Here is a 15,002-nt window from a genome sequence, read left to right as displayed (position 1 = left end):
TTTCCCCACCTTTAATAAAATATGTAGGCTTCTATGGAAATTCTCAGTCAGTCACAAAGGTGCTTTTTCAAAAGGCAGCTGGACTTTCTTTGGTTTTTCCTTGAAGACATTTCCTTTCTTATCCAAGAAGATTCTTCAGTTCTGACTGAATGGTGGTGGTGGGAAAATGGAAGGATTTATATGCCTTGCAGTCATCTGGTTATTAGCACTCTCTCTGAGAGTTGTTGAGGCCACTTGGGGGTTTATCTTTGCCCTCAGGGTCACCTGAATCAATGTGCAAATGGAATTGCTGAAAGGACTGTGTTGTAAACAGGAGATGGGTGAGATCATATCCCTCCCCCACTGTTGAGAGAGGGCTATTCAATTTTAACTTAGGTGGCCTTTTTGACTCTCTTTCCAACCAGTGGTCCTTTCTGCCCAGAAAGTGGACTCAGCTGTCTTCAAAAGCATGAGCTTTGTCTTTCAAATGCATATGGACTGCTGAATTTTGTCCTGGTGGGTTTGTTCTCCTATGCTATGCCATGCATTTGTGAAGTGGTTGTTTTATTTCTCCAATGTACCTATTTGCACATGTCTCACTGCATTATATTGCATATATCACATTGCTCAGTTTGTGTCTGGATGTTTTATCCTTGGCTATCCCAAATGGGCCTTCATCAAATCCAGAAAAAGACCCAGCAGGAATTCCTCCACAATGGACGAAGAAGAGAACAACAAATAACACGATGTTGTATGTCATTCCATACACTGCAGGAATATCTGAAAAGCTCGGGAGGATCTTCAGCCAACAAAACATACATGCACAATTAAACCCAAGAGTTTTCCACCCCAAGGATAAAACATCCAGACACAAAATGACACAAAGTATATTTGGTGCAAAAACAACATTGTGCATCGCCAAAATTACACAGTGCCTACAGTGAAGCAGATGGCAGCATTGTGCTTTGGGACTGCTTTTCTTCAGCTGAATGGAGCTTTAGCCAAGATGGAAGGAATTATGAACAATTCCAAATAGCAGTCAATTTTGGCATAAAACCTGCATTCAGCCTCTGCTAAAATGCTGCAGTTAAAGAGGAATTTCACCTTTCAACCCAAGGACCCAAAGCATGCCTCCAAATCAACAAAAGAATGACTTCAGCAGGAGAAGATCAAAGTTTTGGAATGGCCCAGGCAAGGCCTGGATCTGAATCCAATTGAAAATCTGTGGGGTGACCTGAAGATGCTGTGCACAGGAGATGGCCTTGCAATCTGACAGATTTGGAGTACTTTTGCAAAGAAGAGTGGGCAAAGATTCCCAAGGCAAAATGTGCCATCTTGATAGGCTCCTAGCCCAAATGAAAGCTGTCATAAAGTCAAAAGGTGCTTTAGCAAAGTATTCATTTAAGGCTGTAAATCAGGGGTCTACAAACTTGGCCCTTTTATGACTTGTGGACTTCAACTCCCAGAATTCCTCAGCCAGGCACTACCTGGCTGAGGAATTCTGGGAGTTGAAGTCCATAAGTCATAAAAGGGCCAAATTTGAAGACCCCTGTTGTGAATCTTTATGCATTTACATTAGACTAGGTTTTTTGTAGTTATTATTCCCCTAAAGATTTTAGTTTGTTGTTCAGTTGAATTGTACAGCTTATATGTTATATTAAAGATGAAGAAAATTCTGAAGTGATTTATCGTGGTCTGATTTTTTTTTTACATCTCAAAAACCTGGCATTTTAACAGAGGTGTGTAGATTTTCTATATCCGCTGTAGTTACCTAATTCATGCATACTTAAAAGAAATGGGAGTAATACTAAAACACACAGGTATGGGAGCACAAGTTCCTATAGATTTGAGCACAAACATCTCTCATTTTACAAATTTAGCATCACATTTATTTTGGAATTTTGGCTGAATTGTAGCCTGCCAAGATTCTTTAAAATCTTTCAAATGGAACATTACTGTAAATGCAACAACTGATAGAATTCTGCTGTCTTGACTAGTGTCTTTTTAAAGTAGTTTACACAGATTGTGTGTGTGTGTTATTCAGTGATTCTTGTGCACTTGAATGATCAGCTGCCACAGAAAGATTACTCCTCACTTCACATGCAAAGCTTTTCAGTGGGATTAGTGCTCACATTTAGTTGAATATCTTATCTTCCACTTAAAGAAGCAGCAGAGAAATCATATTTGTGTGAAACTGTTCTTCCAGGGATAATGTCACGCCTTATGGTATGATCCTATGGATTTCAGTGTTACATTCTCCATTTGGCTGTATCCACAAAGGTGAACCACATGCATTTTTAAAAATAGCATCACAACTGCCATTGTAGAAATTCCATTCCATGTTAAATTGTCTTCCCTAATCTGGTTCTTTCTTTATAGTTCCCATCATATCCAACCGACATGGTTGTTCCACATGCTGGCTAAGCATGATGGGATTTGCAATCTCTCAAGAAAAGCTAATAAAGAGTCAAGGTTTCCCTTCTTTCAACCCACTGCCTTGTGTTTGCTATGTTTGCTATACATTACAGGATATGGATGGATAGAATTATATTGTGGCAGTTTGTGTTCTGTTAAAATATTAGCAGAGCTTTATAAAGTCAACTGGCTTCTCCGAGAATCCTCCAAACTGCAGAGAAAACATTAAAAAAAAACAAAAAAACAAATGAGGGCTGAGTTGCAAAACTTTTCCTAGAGGGAGAGAGCAGTCTTGATTTGAGCCCTTTCTGAGACTTACCTTTAATAGCACGAAAATCCATACAGCAGATTCAATATCTGGGAACTCCAACGCCATGTGAAGAAACCCCATAGTTTGGTTTCTTTCCACAGCAGCACAGCTCCGTCGCACTGCTGTCTTCTAATTTTGGAGCACCCTAGAAGAAATGCTTCAGCAAGAACTCACTTTCTCCACGCAGCCTTTGTTACTAGCTGTTCTGTTCCTCTTCATCACTGCTGCCAGTTTCCCAATTTAAGATCTGACTAGTGTGTGCCTCAGATGGGAATGCTAAAGAGCTAGGGGAAACCTCTCCCTCTTTAGAGTTGAGAATGCATACCCTTTAGAATTGTAGGTCTAAGCCAGGAGTAGGTAACCTTGGCTCTTTTATGACTCGTCGACTTCAACTCCCAGAATTCCTGAGCCAGCATAAGGTGCATGGCTGGCTCAGGAATTCTGGGAGTTGAAGTCCACGAGTCATAAGACAGCCAAGGTTGCCTACCACTGGTTTAAGCAAGTGCTTACCATACCAACCTCAGAGACCAGCAGAACATCTTTTTTTTTCCAGAGAAACTGGAACATTCTATTATGAGGCTCATCTAAACTGGATGAAGGGGGGGGAAAGACTTCCTTCCAGTATCTTCTATACAAGGAAATAGTATCTGGGGCCCCGAGAACACAGTATCCCCACCAGGGAAGCCCACCTGCTACATACAATCTGTATTTACTCTTTAGGCTCATGCATCATGTTAAACTATGTTTCGTGGTAACTATGTATTGTTCACTAAGTCACATTAGCCTTGTTCACATATAACATATTAAACCATAACATCCACAAAGGCTGCATTCACACATTCACCCAATGTACTAAATCAAGACTGAAGCATCTTTGATTTTCCCTCACAAGTCTCCCTTTTTTCCCTCCACACAGAAATCAGTATCTTTTCTTCACTTAGAGGACATTATTTTATGCAGAATGCAAATACATTTCTTTTCTTTCATAAGGTTCAGGTTGTTTACTGAACAAGGGGATCTGAAGGAGGAGGGGGAACATTCCCCCCCCCATGACCAAGCTAGCTATTCAACTTATCAGGTTGAGCTCCCAGTCTATTTTCCAGTCTGTGTCTGAAAATAACATTGCTCTGTATCACCCACACATACACATCCTTGCAATCATATGTTGGAGGTGTGTGTGTGCGTGTGCTTTATGATACAAATTTGATAATCTCTTCAGCCCACTGGTATGGTTCTAATTTAAGCTGTAAGGCCATAAAATTCAAGCTCTTTGTTTTCCTGAAGGCCACAAGATTTTCAAAAGATACCATTGTGCTGCCCAAAGGCCATAAAGTTGTCACTAGGCACTGATTAAACAGTCCTGAATTGAAACAATGTGGATTTTTTTGTCTAGGTCCTTTTCAGACACCACAATGTCCTTTTCAAACTCTGAAACAAAGGGAGGTTTAAGTCCCGATTCTCTTAGAGATTCTTCTGAGATAACGCCAACCATATGGAAAGCAAGGTGGCCAGCAGCTGAGACCATACCATGAAAAAAATTAAAAAGGAGGAAGGAGGATAAAAAGAAAATCAGGTGACAAAAGGACCGTCCACCATCCCAACTGCTCTCCCTCAAGGATCTTCCAGAGACCCAATGGGGCCCAATAACACAACCATCACAAATCTTCCCAAGGATGGACTCAAAAGATGTAGTCAAAGATATCAGCAAAATCCACAGGCAAGAGGAAAGCCTGCAAGGATCCGTTACTGTAGAGTCAACACCCAGGGACCACTGTGTCCTTCTTCATCTCCAGCTAATGTCCCCTTGCTAGCTGCGAATCTTGAGAGTGATATTGCCCAACAAAGTTGGAAAGAACCAAATTGGGGAGAACAATCTAAATTATACCGCCAAAGCAAGAGGAGTTGCTGAAGACAGGCCTATTTCATGATATGCTTCAAAAACAGTGGAATGGGAATGGCGGCCTTCCAGGGTTTGCTAAACTATGAGTCCCAGCTCCTAGAATCTCACACCAGTGTTTAGGGATGGTGGGAACTTTTAGTTCTGCAATGTTGAAAAGCCCATTAACCATCAGTTCCCCCACCTCAGAACTACTTGAAGGTAAACAACACATGTACATATGCACACACATTTTCCTTTGTAAACTATAAAGGAGAGTCAGGTTTTGGCTGCTTCTACCATTTTCCTTAGCCTGAGCTCCGATTTTCTGAGGGGTGTGTGGCAAAGCAAGGACCTACTGTAGTTGTACAGCATAAGCATCGAAAAGAAAAAAGATAAAAGTTTGTTTTTATTAGATGGCTCTAAAACCAGTCTCCTCCACCAGGGGATCTGGCAGAAGGAAACTCAGGTTATCACCATTTCGATGGTGTCTGAATATTTCCTAATTAAATTGTTAAGGATCATTGTGTATGACTTCTTAAACCATTATCAAAGGCCAAGGTCAGCATATTCAAAGGAAAGTAGTATTGGATGTTAATGTCTTGGATTTTTTTAATGCTGTTACTTTTAAGTAATAATCAACAGCATAATTTCAATTGCATAAAATGAACATTACAAAATGCTTCAAGCTTTCCATCTTCAGTTGAATCAGTTGAGGAGTAAAAAATATCAAATTGCAACTTTTATTATGGCATAAGGAAGGATATGTCTGGTCTCTTAATGGAATTCAGAAATAAATTTCAATCTCAAATTTCTTTTTAAGGAAGTCTGGTTCTTGGAGATTCCCAAGAGCAAACTACCTTTCACATTGTAGTAGATGATATGGTCCTAAATTTCTGACAAAGCATTAGTCATCATTATTTATTCTTAGCACATCTGGTGCACAATCCCTTTCAAGGATGTCATTTGCAGTGGGATATATTTGATTGTGTACTCAAGTTTCCAAGTTAAATTGTTGAGATCTTTCCAAACTGCTGGTTCCCAAGGATCTTGGACCAGGGGAATACTTTACATAAATGCAATAGTTATCAAAATTCCCAATGCTAAAGCTGACCTACTCCTTTCATTAAATTCAGGGCTTTTTTTCTCATAGAACGCTCAGAATGGAGTTCCGGCACCTTTTTTGGATGGAACCTTGTAGGGTAGGCAAGGTGGGTTGTATGACATGTGTGAGTTCCGGCACCTTTTTCTTTTACAAAAAAAGCACTGATTAAATTCATTCTGCAGCAATATTTTTCAGACTATATCATTCTCAAACATCACCCTGAATGTTCATCCTAAGCAGCAGTTTGTCTGGATACATCCACATAGTAAACCCAACAGCAATCACATGTATTAATATGGCCATTATTTCACAGTACCAGGAACAGAGAATGGGAAGGAAGAAGTCATATTCTTAGGAAATTGTGGCAACCTCAGGTCCCTGCCCTGCTCTCACACAACAGATTTGAGTTTAGCTACACAGATGGGCCCTAGGATCACCATGTGGGGAAAGCTGTTGGAACCAAAAAGAAAGCAGAAAAGGCAGATTCTTCCCCCAGATGCATGTCCTCCAATATTCAATCTCTTTCCCCCTAGGGTTGAAATAGACATTTGTAAGCAACTATAATCTATCCCAAACTGAACAGAAGTATTGGAATTTGCACCACCTTTATTGGGGCTGAAAACTGTTGCATTAATTCCCAGAATTCTGAATCTCCAGGTAACCCAGTTGTTAAACCAGCCCATCCATTATGGCAGTAAGGTCTGATTGATAAAGATAGGCTTCATCTCACCACAATGAGGGAACACTTTCAATCACTAATACCGTATGGAAATGACTCAAAATTGGGTTTCTTTGAATTAAATTTCTGAAGACCATAGTTGATTTCATCAGATTTCAAACTGTACTTGTGTGTGCGTTATGTAGTTTCCAGGGACTGAGCTGGATCAGAGTGAGTCTTATTTATTTGTTCGATTGTGTGCCACCCATCTTGTCTAAAATGTATTTACTTTTGTGTCACAGCAGGTTGTACATTTGGCATTTATTTACCATTTAAACTCTGGTATTATTCCATCACCAACTTTGTACTCACCAATTGGACTTTAACCCACAAAATTTGTTGAGGAACACATTTGTTACAGTGCATAACTATTCAGAGAGAAGCCCTTTAAGTTCAGTCAGGCTTACTTCTGGGAAGATGTATGACCTCATTTGTATTGAACAAAATGGCACAAGGCATTTCTAAGGAGTTTGAACCAATCATCTGAATACATGTTTTTAAATCTCCTCTCTTCCACTCTGATCACACAAGTACCTTCTGATGGCAGCTTCTGAGCCCACCAAAGACACTAATTTCCAGCAACCCCCATGAAAAGAATGATTAAAAAAGAAACTACGTCCAACACTGATTGCTCTTTATCCGCTGCACTTCAATTGAAATGCAACTGTTTTTTTATGTAGGTTTTCCTAGATTCTTAAAACAAAAGGCCAAAAGGAAGATTTGGCGGGTACTGTACAGTCATCCAGATTTTTTTCCCCTTCCAATTAGGCTTCTGTTGACTTTATTCTCAAATCATTTTAGGTCCTAACTTCACTTTCTTCTATTCTATTAAGCAATCCAGGACAATTGTTCCCGGATGACCAATTCCCACTTGTCCTATAAAAATATGCTTCTGAACTTGAAAGCCTTTACTGTTTTCTGAAAAGATGTATGTGTGCTGGGATTAACCTGGATGATCTGAAAGTTCCAACGCTAAAATGCAACCCTCCACAAGCCTTCTCAGAAGTAACTGAGCCCTACACAGCGACAAGACTTACTCCTGGATAAGCACAGGATTGTAACCTTTCCTCTCTGTTCTGTGCATTTACATAGAGGGCCTCTCTTTTTGCAACAAGGCTATACAGGCCACAGGAGTGGCCGTCCTGTTGAAATAAACCATCTTATTTCCCTTTTCATCCTAAGACCTAAGCACATACTTGGGCATGACTTCCATGTAAGGTAAAACCCAACTGGAGACCCTTTCCAAGAAAATTGCATTGGATTCCCCCCCTCCTTTTTTTTTGGAAAGGCCTGAAATCCGCCAAATGTTTACTCTAAACTAGTTCTATTCGAGTCAAGGTCCCGAGAGCGCCAAGCAAAAGCCCCCGTCGGGCTAGGGCGAAAGCCCGGTTAATCTCCCTCAAAAAGGGAGCCGATCCAGTTTTCCAGGGAGCCAGATGGCCCGCCAGCCGACCAGCCGCCAGGATCTTCCTCAGCCCCAGTTCCAGGATACTAAGGAAGGCGGCGCTAAGTGCTGGTAGGCGGGGAAAAGGCCCAGGGAGGAGGTTGGCGGGAATGCCGAGAAGCCGGGCAGATTGAATGCTGCTTGGGGCCCGCCGGCGCTTCGCGAGGGGGTCGCGCCGCTGCAGCTTTGACAGGCCTTGCCGTCCCGCACCAGCACCGGCACCACCACCCGTCGCATGAGGGGCGGGCCGCTCCCGGCGCTGCCCCGCTCGCCGCCCTTGGCGCGCTTCATCTTGTAGCGGTGGTTCTGGAACCAGATCTTGACCTGGGTGGGCGTCAGGCGCAGCAAGTGCGCCAGCTGTTCCCGCTCCGGCGCCGACAAATAGCGCTGCTGCCGGAAGCGTCGCTCGAGAGCCAGCGTCTGCGCCTTGGAGAAGAGCACCCGCCGCTTCTTCTTCAGCTGCTCCTCGTCTGCTTTGCGCGCTGCCTGCCGGGTCGAGGCGGCGCCCGGGTGCGCTCGGCTCTCGGCGCCGCTGTCGTCCGAAGCTGCGGGAGAGACAGACCGGGACAGATCGGGCTGTTGGCCTTAGTTTGCTTTTGAATACGAAGGGAAGGGTTCTCGCAACATGCTAAAACAATACCCACCCCAAAAAACCCCACGCGTTATGGTTTTAGAGCACGGGTCTTCAAACTTGGCCCTTTTATGACTTGTGGACTTCATGCCTGGCTGAGGAATTCTGGGAGTTGAAGTCCACAAGTCATAAGAGGGCCAAGTTTGAAGACCCCTGTTTTAGAGCAACGTGTGAAGCCTGAACCTAAGATCAGAAACGGAGACCCTTCGATAAATGGCCTCAAGTTTTGAAGGTGGCAGCAGGCAGAGGGGAAGGGAGGGGGAAGAGGGGAGAGAAAAAGAAATCGACAGCGCTTACAAGAGAGCGTGAGGACCCTGTGAAACATTGGAATGAACCCCTAAGAAGAACTTGTTTTCGCTGAAAATTTCTCAAATTCACTACTTTTTGGGAGGGGAATAATAGAGGTTTTTTTTCCTCCCCTCTCCCACCCCCCCTCCTTTATCTTTCACCTTCACCTACCCTTTTCCTCGTTTCTTTTCTTGTTCAAATATCAGGCCGTTTAAAATGTCGCTTAGCGCTTGTTGCCTTTCCGTCTTGTTGGGAATTACTAACACCCTACACTAAAATCAGGTAACTGTCATATTTCGGACAAAAGCTGAAACCTTTTCGAACTGACCTTGGTAAAAAGTGGAAGCGGACCAGGCAGCTCCGGATAGGGTGCTATTTCAACCCTAACTACGCTTACGCTTTCATTCAGCGAAGTTTAAATCGAAATAAAAATGCAGAGGATTGCAGTACTGTATTTTTTATTTTTTTTACAGTTAGCCCGCCTTTATTAGCTTTATAAATAACTCTTTCCGCCTCTATTTTCCCCATAATACCGCCCCTGTGAGATGTTGGGCGGAGATCAGTGACTGGCCCAAAGTCACACGCTCTCTCTTTATCCAGTGTTGTTCCTTATTATCGTTTTTTGAAAAATCTAAATATACATGCGTATACATACGTAGATATATCTAGCATGTAAATAAAATATTGCGTGCCTATATAACTGAGGTCCAAGGGAAGAGAAGGAGGCACGGCTGCTTCGCTTTCCATTCCTGAAGATTTTCTAAGCTAAAACAGCAAAAAGAAACTATGCAGTATCTTCACAATGGCTTCCTATACCGATATACACGAAAACTAAGTCTTATTGAACGTCCAATGGGTTTGTTCCATAGCGTAAAATGAACACATGCATTGTAAACTGAGCAACAGCGGGCAAAGAAGTTGTCCATAAGAAAGACCAGAATGGGAAAAAATGTGTCCAAGTGTGGAACCTCTAATCTGCTCCGTGCTTCTAGGGAAGGCGGGGGGGGGAGCGGGAATCGGGGGGAGGGTTGTAGTTTTTCCGCCAGGAATACGCACGAACGACAGAAGGCTGTGCCGCTTGCGTTAGGAGATTCCTGTGTGTGATGGGAACCAATAGGTTTTTCTTTATCTCGAGACTGAGAAGAGAAACGTAGCGTCTCCCCCCTCCCCCCCCACACCCATACCTAGCAACTGCATCCTCCCTTTCCAGCTTAGCTGCGAAAGAACCGAAGATAATTGTACGGAGAAAGAGAAATCAACTGGGGGATGTCCAAAGGGAAAGAGACCCGGTCCCCGTATATATCGCGTCGGTATGTGTGTACGCCTCATCTTTTTTGAAAGGACGGGCTGCTAAATTTTAAGAAGGTCGAATGAGTGATTCGCTAATCACTTGTATCGTATGCTGTTTGTTGCTTGTATGTTATTGTATGTTGCGGGGGGGGGTTTAAGGTGAAAGCTAAAATGAAGGGGCCGTCCTTTATGGGTGCGATCCTCAACTCTCCACGAATTCCTGCTTGCTCTATTCTTGAACGTGCCGCGGTTGATTCAGACAAGCCAAGAGCAGGAAAGTTTCTGGAGCGACAGCCGCACCCGCGCCAAGAGCCGCTTCCAACTCTGGAGAGCTCGTCTTCTAAAAGCGAGACATTCCGAGGAGTTCACAGCCTTAAACTGATGGGCCAAAGGAACCAAACCAGTTTTCTTGGATAGAACACACACACACACACACGTATCAATAAAGCTAACAATCCATTTTTACTTAAGTCCTAACTCTTCTTTCGATCATCTAGAAAGTCGCGTCAAACCTATAGCACGTCAAACCTCTAAAAGTCACGTCAAACCTATAAAACGGAGGTGGTGGCGGTCTGAATTAAAGAGAAGTTGCGCTCCAGGTGGCTAGAAAGAGAAGGAAACTCGTTCCTTAAGCAGGCGCGACGAAAGAATGGTCCGGCCAAGAAGTTGGTTGAGTTCGGTAGAAAACTTGTAAGTGACTTAACTATCTTTGGAAGCGGAGGGTTTGCTGACACTTTTTACCAACAGGAATTGGGTTATTTTTATTATTAATGATTTATTTAATCACAGTTCCCGATCCTTTTTAATAGCGGAAATAACTACCTTACATTCAAACGTTGTGGTGCCTTTTAGGGAAATGTCATAAAGAAGGAGGGAGTAAAACACAGCTAACACCGCTGGACATGGTGTAATGATTACATTTTCTTTTGAAAGTATCTGAAATACATTTTGCAATTTAAAAAGAAAAAAACGAGCCCCGTGGAGGGAATTTGCAGAAGGAAAAGAGTTGCACCCACAGATCTAATGGCTTTCACAAATACAAGCAGAATCTATTCATAGTAACTAAAATGACGCTGGATTCAATAGGGCTGATGATGGTGATGGTTTCTTTTCAATGGCTTATCTTCTAAAAATATGAAAGTCTTTTTTAGCATTTATTTGTTCTCTCTCATTCCCGTACCCCATAAAAGAATTGGAAGAATATAATTAGAAAGATGCAATAAAAACTTTTACAAAATCTGTGGTTATTTAATAAGCCAGGATCCTAGTAGAGAAATTGATAATTTAAGAGTCCGTCAGTGAACAATAAACTGGGCCTTTATCTTTGTGTACCTGTAAGTAAAGGAATATTTAATTTTTGACTCTATTAGTTTGTCATTCTAGAGTCATTCTGGACTCTGGTGAAACAGGCAAACTAGGCTTCAACTTCACATTCTTACTAGCTATTCACAATATTTTTCCTATATAAAATGTCAACATTTAAATTGCTTTCCTTTTTTGTGCCTGTTTCCTTCTGCCTGGTGTGTGTGTGTGTGTGTGTGTTGTGTGTCTAGGAGCAAAAAAGGGGGGAAGTATTTTGTATATACACTATCTGTAATAGGCTTACCTCTTCTCACGTTCTTATATAATCTTGATCGCTTTTTTTTTCTTTCCCTTTCCAGATGTAAAAACATTTCAGAGAAGTGTTTTGCTTTGCTTTGCTTTCTATAGAAGATGTTTCGCTCAAGGTTGACTCAGCCTTCCATCCTTCCGGGGTAGGTAAAATGAGGACCCAGATTGTTGGGGGCAATTAAGCTGACTTTGTAATAATGCCGCTTAGGGGGTGTGTGAAAGCCCTAATAAGCAGGCATATACATAGAATGAAGGCTACTGCCAAGCTTGTAAGCCGCACTGAGTCTTCGGAGAAGGGCGGGATATAAATGGAATTAAAATAAAAAATAAATAAAAAATATTCACCGATTTCCTCAACCTCGAACCCTCCAGATGTCCTGGATTATGTTCTACCTTTCAGTTTCATGTACATCGCCTTCCTTCCTTCCTTCCTTCCTTCCTTCCTTCCTTCCTTCCTTCCTTCCTTCCTTCCTTCCTTCCTTCCTTCCTTCCTCCCCCCACCACCAACCTTCCCCATCTCCTCACTCACAGAGATAGTGGCTTTTTTCGGTTTCCATCCACGCTCGGAAGGGAGAAGCGGCATAGCTTTCTGCCGGCTCCTGCTCCTCGCCGCCGCCGCCGCTGCTGCCGCCGCCTTCTGGCTCAGGTAAACCCAAGAGGCTCCGCACGGTGAAGCTTCCCCTGGCTAAGGTGGCCATGGCCGCGTCGGGCTGGCGGGGCAGAAGCTACTGGACCCCGGCCAGGCTCGGAGAGACGCTCATTCCGGCTTCCCCTCGGGCAGGAGATTAGTGTCGCTTACCTCGGGGCCGCCTGTTTATATCAACAGTCTTCCCCACCGTAAACACAGGCTGCTTTCAACCGTCCCTGTCTATGAGCTGCTAAGATCCCTGAATTAGTCAAGTGCTAAAGCTCTAATGGGAGGCAAGGCGACCTCCTCCTCCTCACACACACACACACACACAAACACAAACACACCCCGCACCCACCCATCCACTTCTCTGTCCTCTCCTCCAGAGATTCACCCTCACCCTCCCAAACAGAGAGAGAAAGAGACCCCTCCCCAAAGCCAGCAGGAAGCGGCCTTCAGCATTACGGATTCTGTCTGATTAGGCCAAAGTGGGGACAGATAATGGGGATTGTTCGCTCTGAATAACATCTTGGGTGGTATTTGGGGGGGGGACCGCAGCAGCCGCTCTCAGCAACCCCTCCACCCCTCTCCTCACCCACAAAGTGAATCCTCGAAGGATATCCGCAGCTTTGGTCCCCGGGGGGCTCGCTTGGAGATGCCTGGATTTCTCCCTGCTTCTTCATCCTATTAATGGAACCTATTTGCTTTTTTTTCCCTCTGTATTTGGAAAACACTCAAAGGGGGGCAGAATGGGGGGGGAGGTGCTGTTGCTAAGTACTTAGCATTTCTCCTCCTCCTCCTCCTCTTCTGCAAGGGGCTTGAGTCCTTCTCTTCACACCTAGATGCTGGGGCTTTAGCATCCTGTTGCCCCTCATCTCCCCCCAGCCCAACCTACAGGATTTGCACCACCTGGCCTCAAATGAAGCAGTTTTCACCTGTCTTCACCAGGTCTGGGCTTCAGACTTTCTTGGAAAGTCCCGTTGAAGCATTGACCTAGCAGCTGCACCCACAGTCACTTGCATGTGATTGCTGAGCTTTTGAACCAGAGCTCTGAGTGAGCCAGCCCTGAAGGAGTCCCCAGTATTTGGGTGATTAAATAATCTGTGGATGCTTGCACTTTTTCCTTTAGGGCTGAGAGGTGGGCTCCATTTCCAGGCAGGGTGGGTGTCAGTGCAAGGAAGGAAGGAAGTGGGCCTCTGGGACTCTTGAGCACTGCTGGCAGGTTTCCCTAGTTCAGGCTTGCTGATCTTACCCAGGAGGTGTGGCATGTGACACTGAGCAGAGCAAGCAAGACTTTTTTCTCGGACTTCCCTCCAGATATTGTGGGACCATCCCTCTCACCATTTCCATGCCTGCATGCTCAGGAAGTCCCATTTGGAAAGCTGGTTTAGATGGTGGGGGGAAGTGGTCTCATTTTGGTCTCCACTACTAAGGAACCGAAAAACAATCCAATTGAAATCCAATAATCCTGTTGTAATCCATTTGCCCCCCTCCCTTACCTAAAAAAATGACAAAAAGCAATGACACATTTTTCACAGGTAGTTGAAAGTGTAGTTGTGTGGAGCTATTCTATCCTTTCATTTGGCCTAGAGAGCATCAGTTCTCTGTCTGAGCCATCCCAATGGGAGAAGAAATGCCCCACCAAAACAAAACAAGACAAAACAAAACAACAAATAAATTCCTTTGAATACCAGGTTTTTCAAGTCAAAAGAGGCCTCTTATTATAACCGGCAAAACATTCTATTGCATATCATTTTAACTGAGAACCCTTGACAATATCAAAAGATTCAGACTATTTACAACTACCCTATATTGAAAACTTTTAAAAACTGTCCTTTACTTCCATTTAACACTGAAACAATTGTAGGTGAGTGAAACTTCATCATAAACACCTTGTCGTTCAAGTTTCTGCTCTGAGAATGAATGTTAGTGATACATTATTGCATTGTATTATCATTATAAATATTATGCTGCACATGCAGGGGCTGAATGTAATATCATATTAATTACAACCATTGGAATGGAATAGCTAACTGCTTTTTACTTATTCTTGTTGACTGATATGTGCATTATCTAATACTGCATTATATTACATTGCATTGCATTGTAATTTTAAATACATTGTGAAAATATTATTTGCAATTATATTTGGAGTTGAGACAATAAGTTAGATAATTATTAATTAATTAACAGATTGGTAACTACTTTTAGGAACCCTAGTTTTATTGTATTTTTTAACAATGCAAGAGCTACTACGTCCCATTATTTCTTAGAATAGTAGCTTTTCAGAAAACATTTTATGTGACTGACCGACTCTACACATTGAGATGAGTTAGATTACATGAGCTATTTTAGTTTTTCAAAGATCTCAACAACGGAAGTCCAGTGGTAAAGAATATTATTAACCAAATTATCTATCCAAGGAGTTTCAGACTTTAGACTTGCAAGACTGACTTTGTTGTGTTCCTAAGAATCTGGAGATCCACCCACCAGAGCCAGAAACACAAGGCATGGGGAAGCATCCTGAATCTTACCTTAAATATGTAAGGGATGGACAATTTTTCCACACATAAATCCATTCCTGAATAGCCCAGACTTTCTTGATTTCTGCAGCTCAAGAATATTCAAGTACTGTAACCTCTGTTTACAATACATCCTTTTAATTCTGTGGTTTGGTTTTTAAAACCATAAGTTTTATGTTGTGGTG

General features: G+C 42.9%; 1 protein-coding gene across 1 annotated transcript; it reads right to left on the bottom strand.

Moving 5' to 3' along the window:
* Positions 1-7,874: 7,874 nt before the first annotated feature.
* On the bottom strand, positions 7,875-12,542 carry NKX2-8 (NK2 homeobox 8; the record flags this gene model as incomplete). Its single annotated transcript, XM_083361171.1, has 2 exons — positions 12,197-12,542; positions 7,875-8,392 (listed from the first exon to the last, which is right to left on the bottom strand). Exons 1-2 carry the CDS (start codon positions 12,363-12,365, stop codon positions 7,875-7,877), a joined length of 687 nt encoding a protein of 228 aa, XP_083217297.1. The 5' UTR covers positions 12,366-12,542.
* Positions 12,543-15,002: the final 2,460 nt, after the last annotated feature.

The sequence above is a fragment of the Vipera ursinii genome, assembly GCF_947247035.1.
Source record: "Vipera ursinii genome assembly, chromosome: 1".
In the NCBI taxonomy this organism is placed as follows: Eukaryota; Metazoa; Chordata; class Lepidosauria; order Squamata; family Viperidae; genus Vipera; species Vipera ursinii.
The sequence above is the reverse complement of the archived record's forward strand: the minus strand, read 5'-3'. Positions and strand labels throughout refer to the sequence as shown.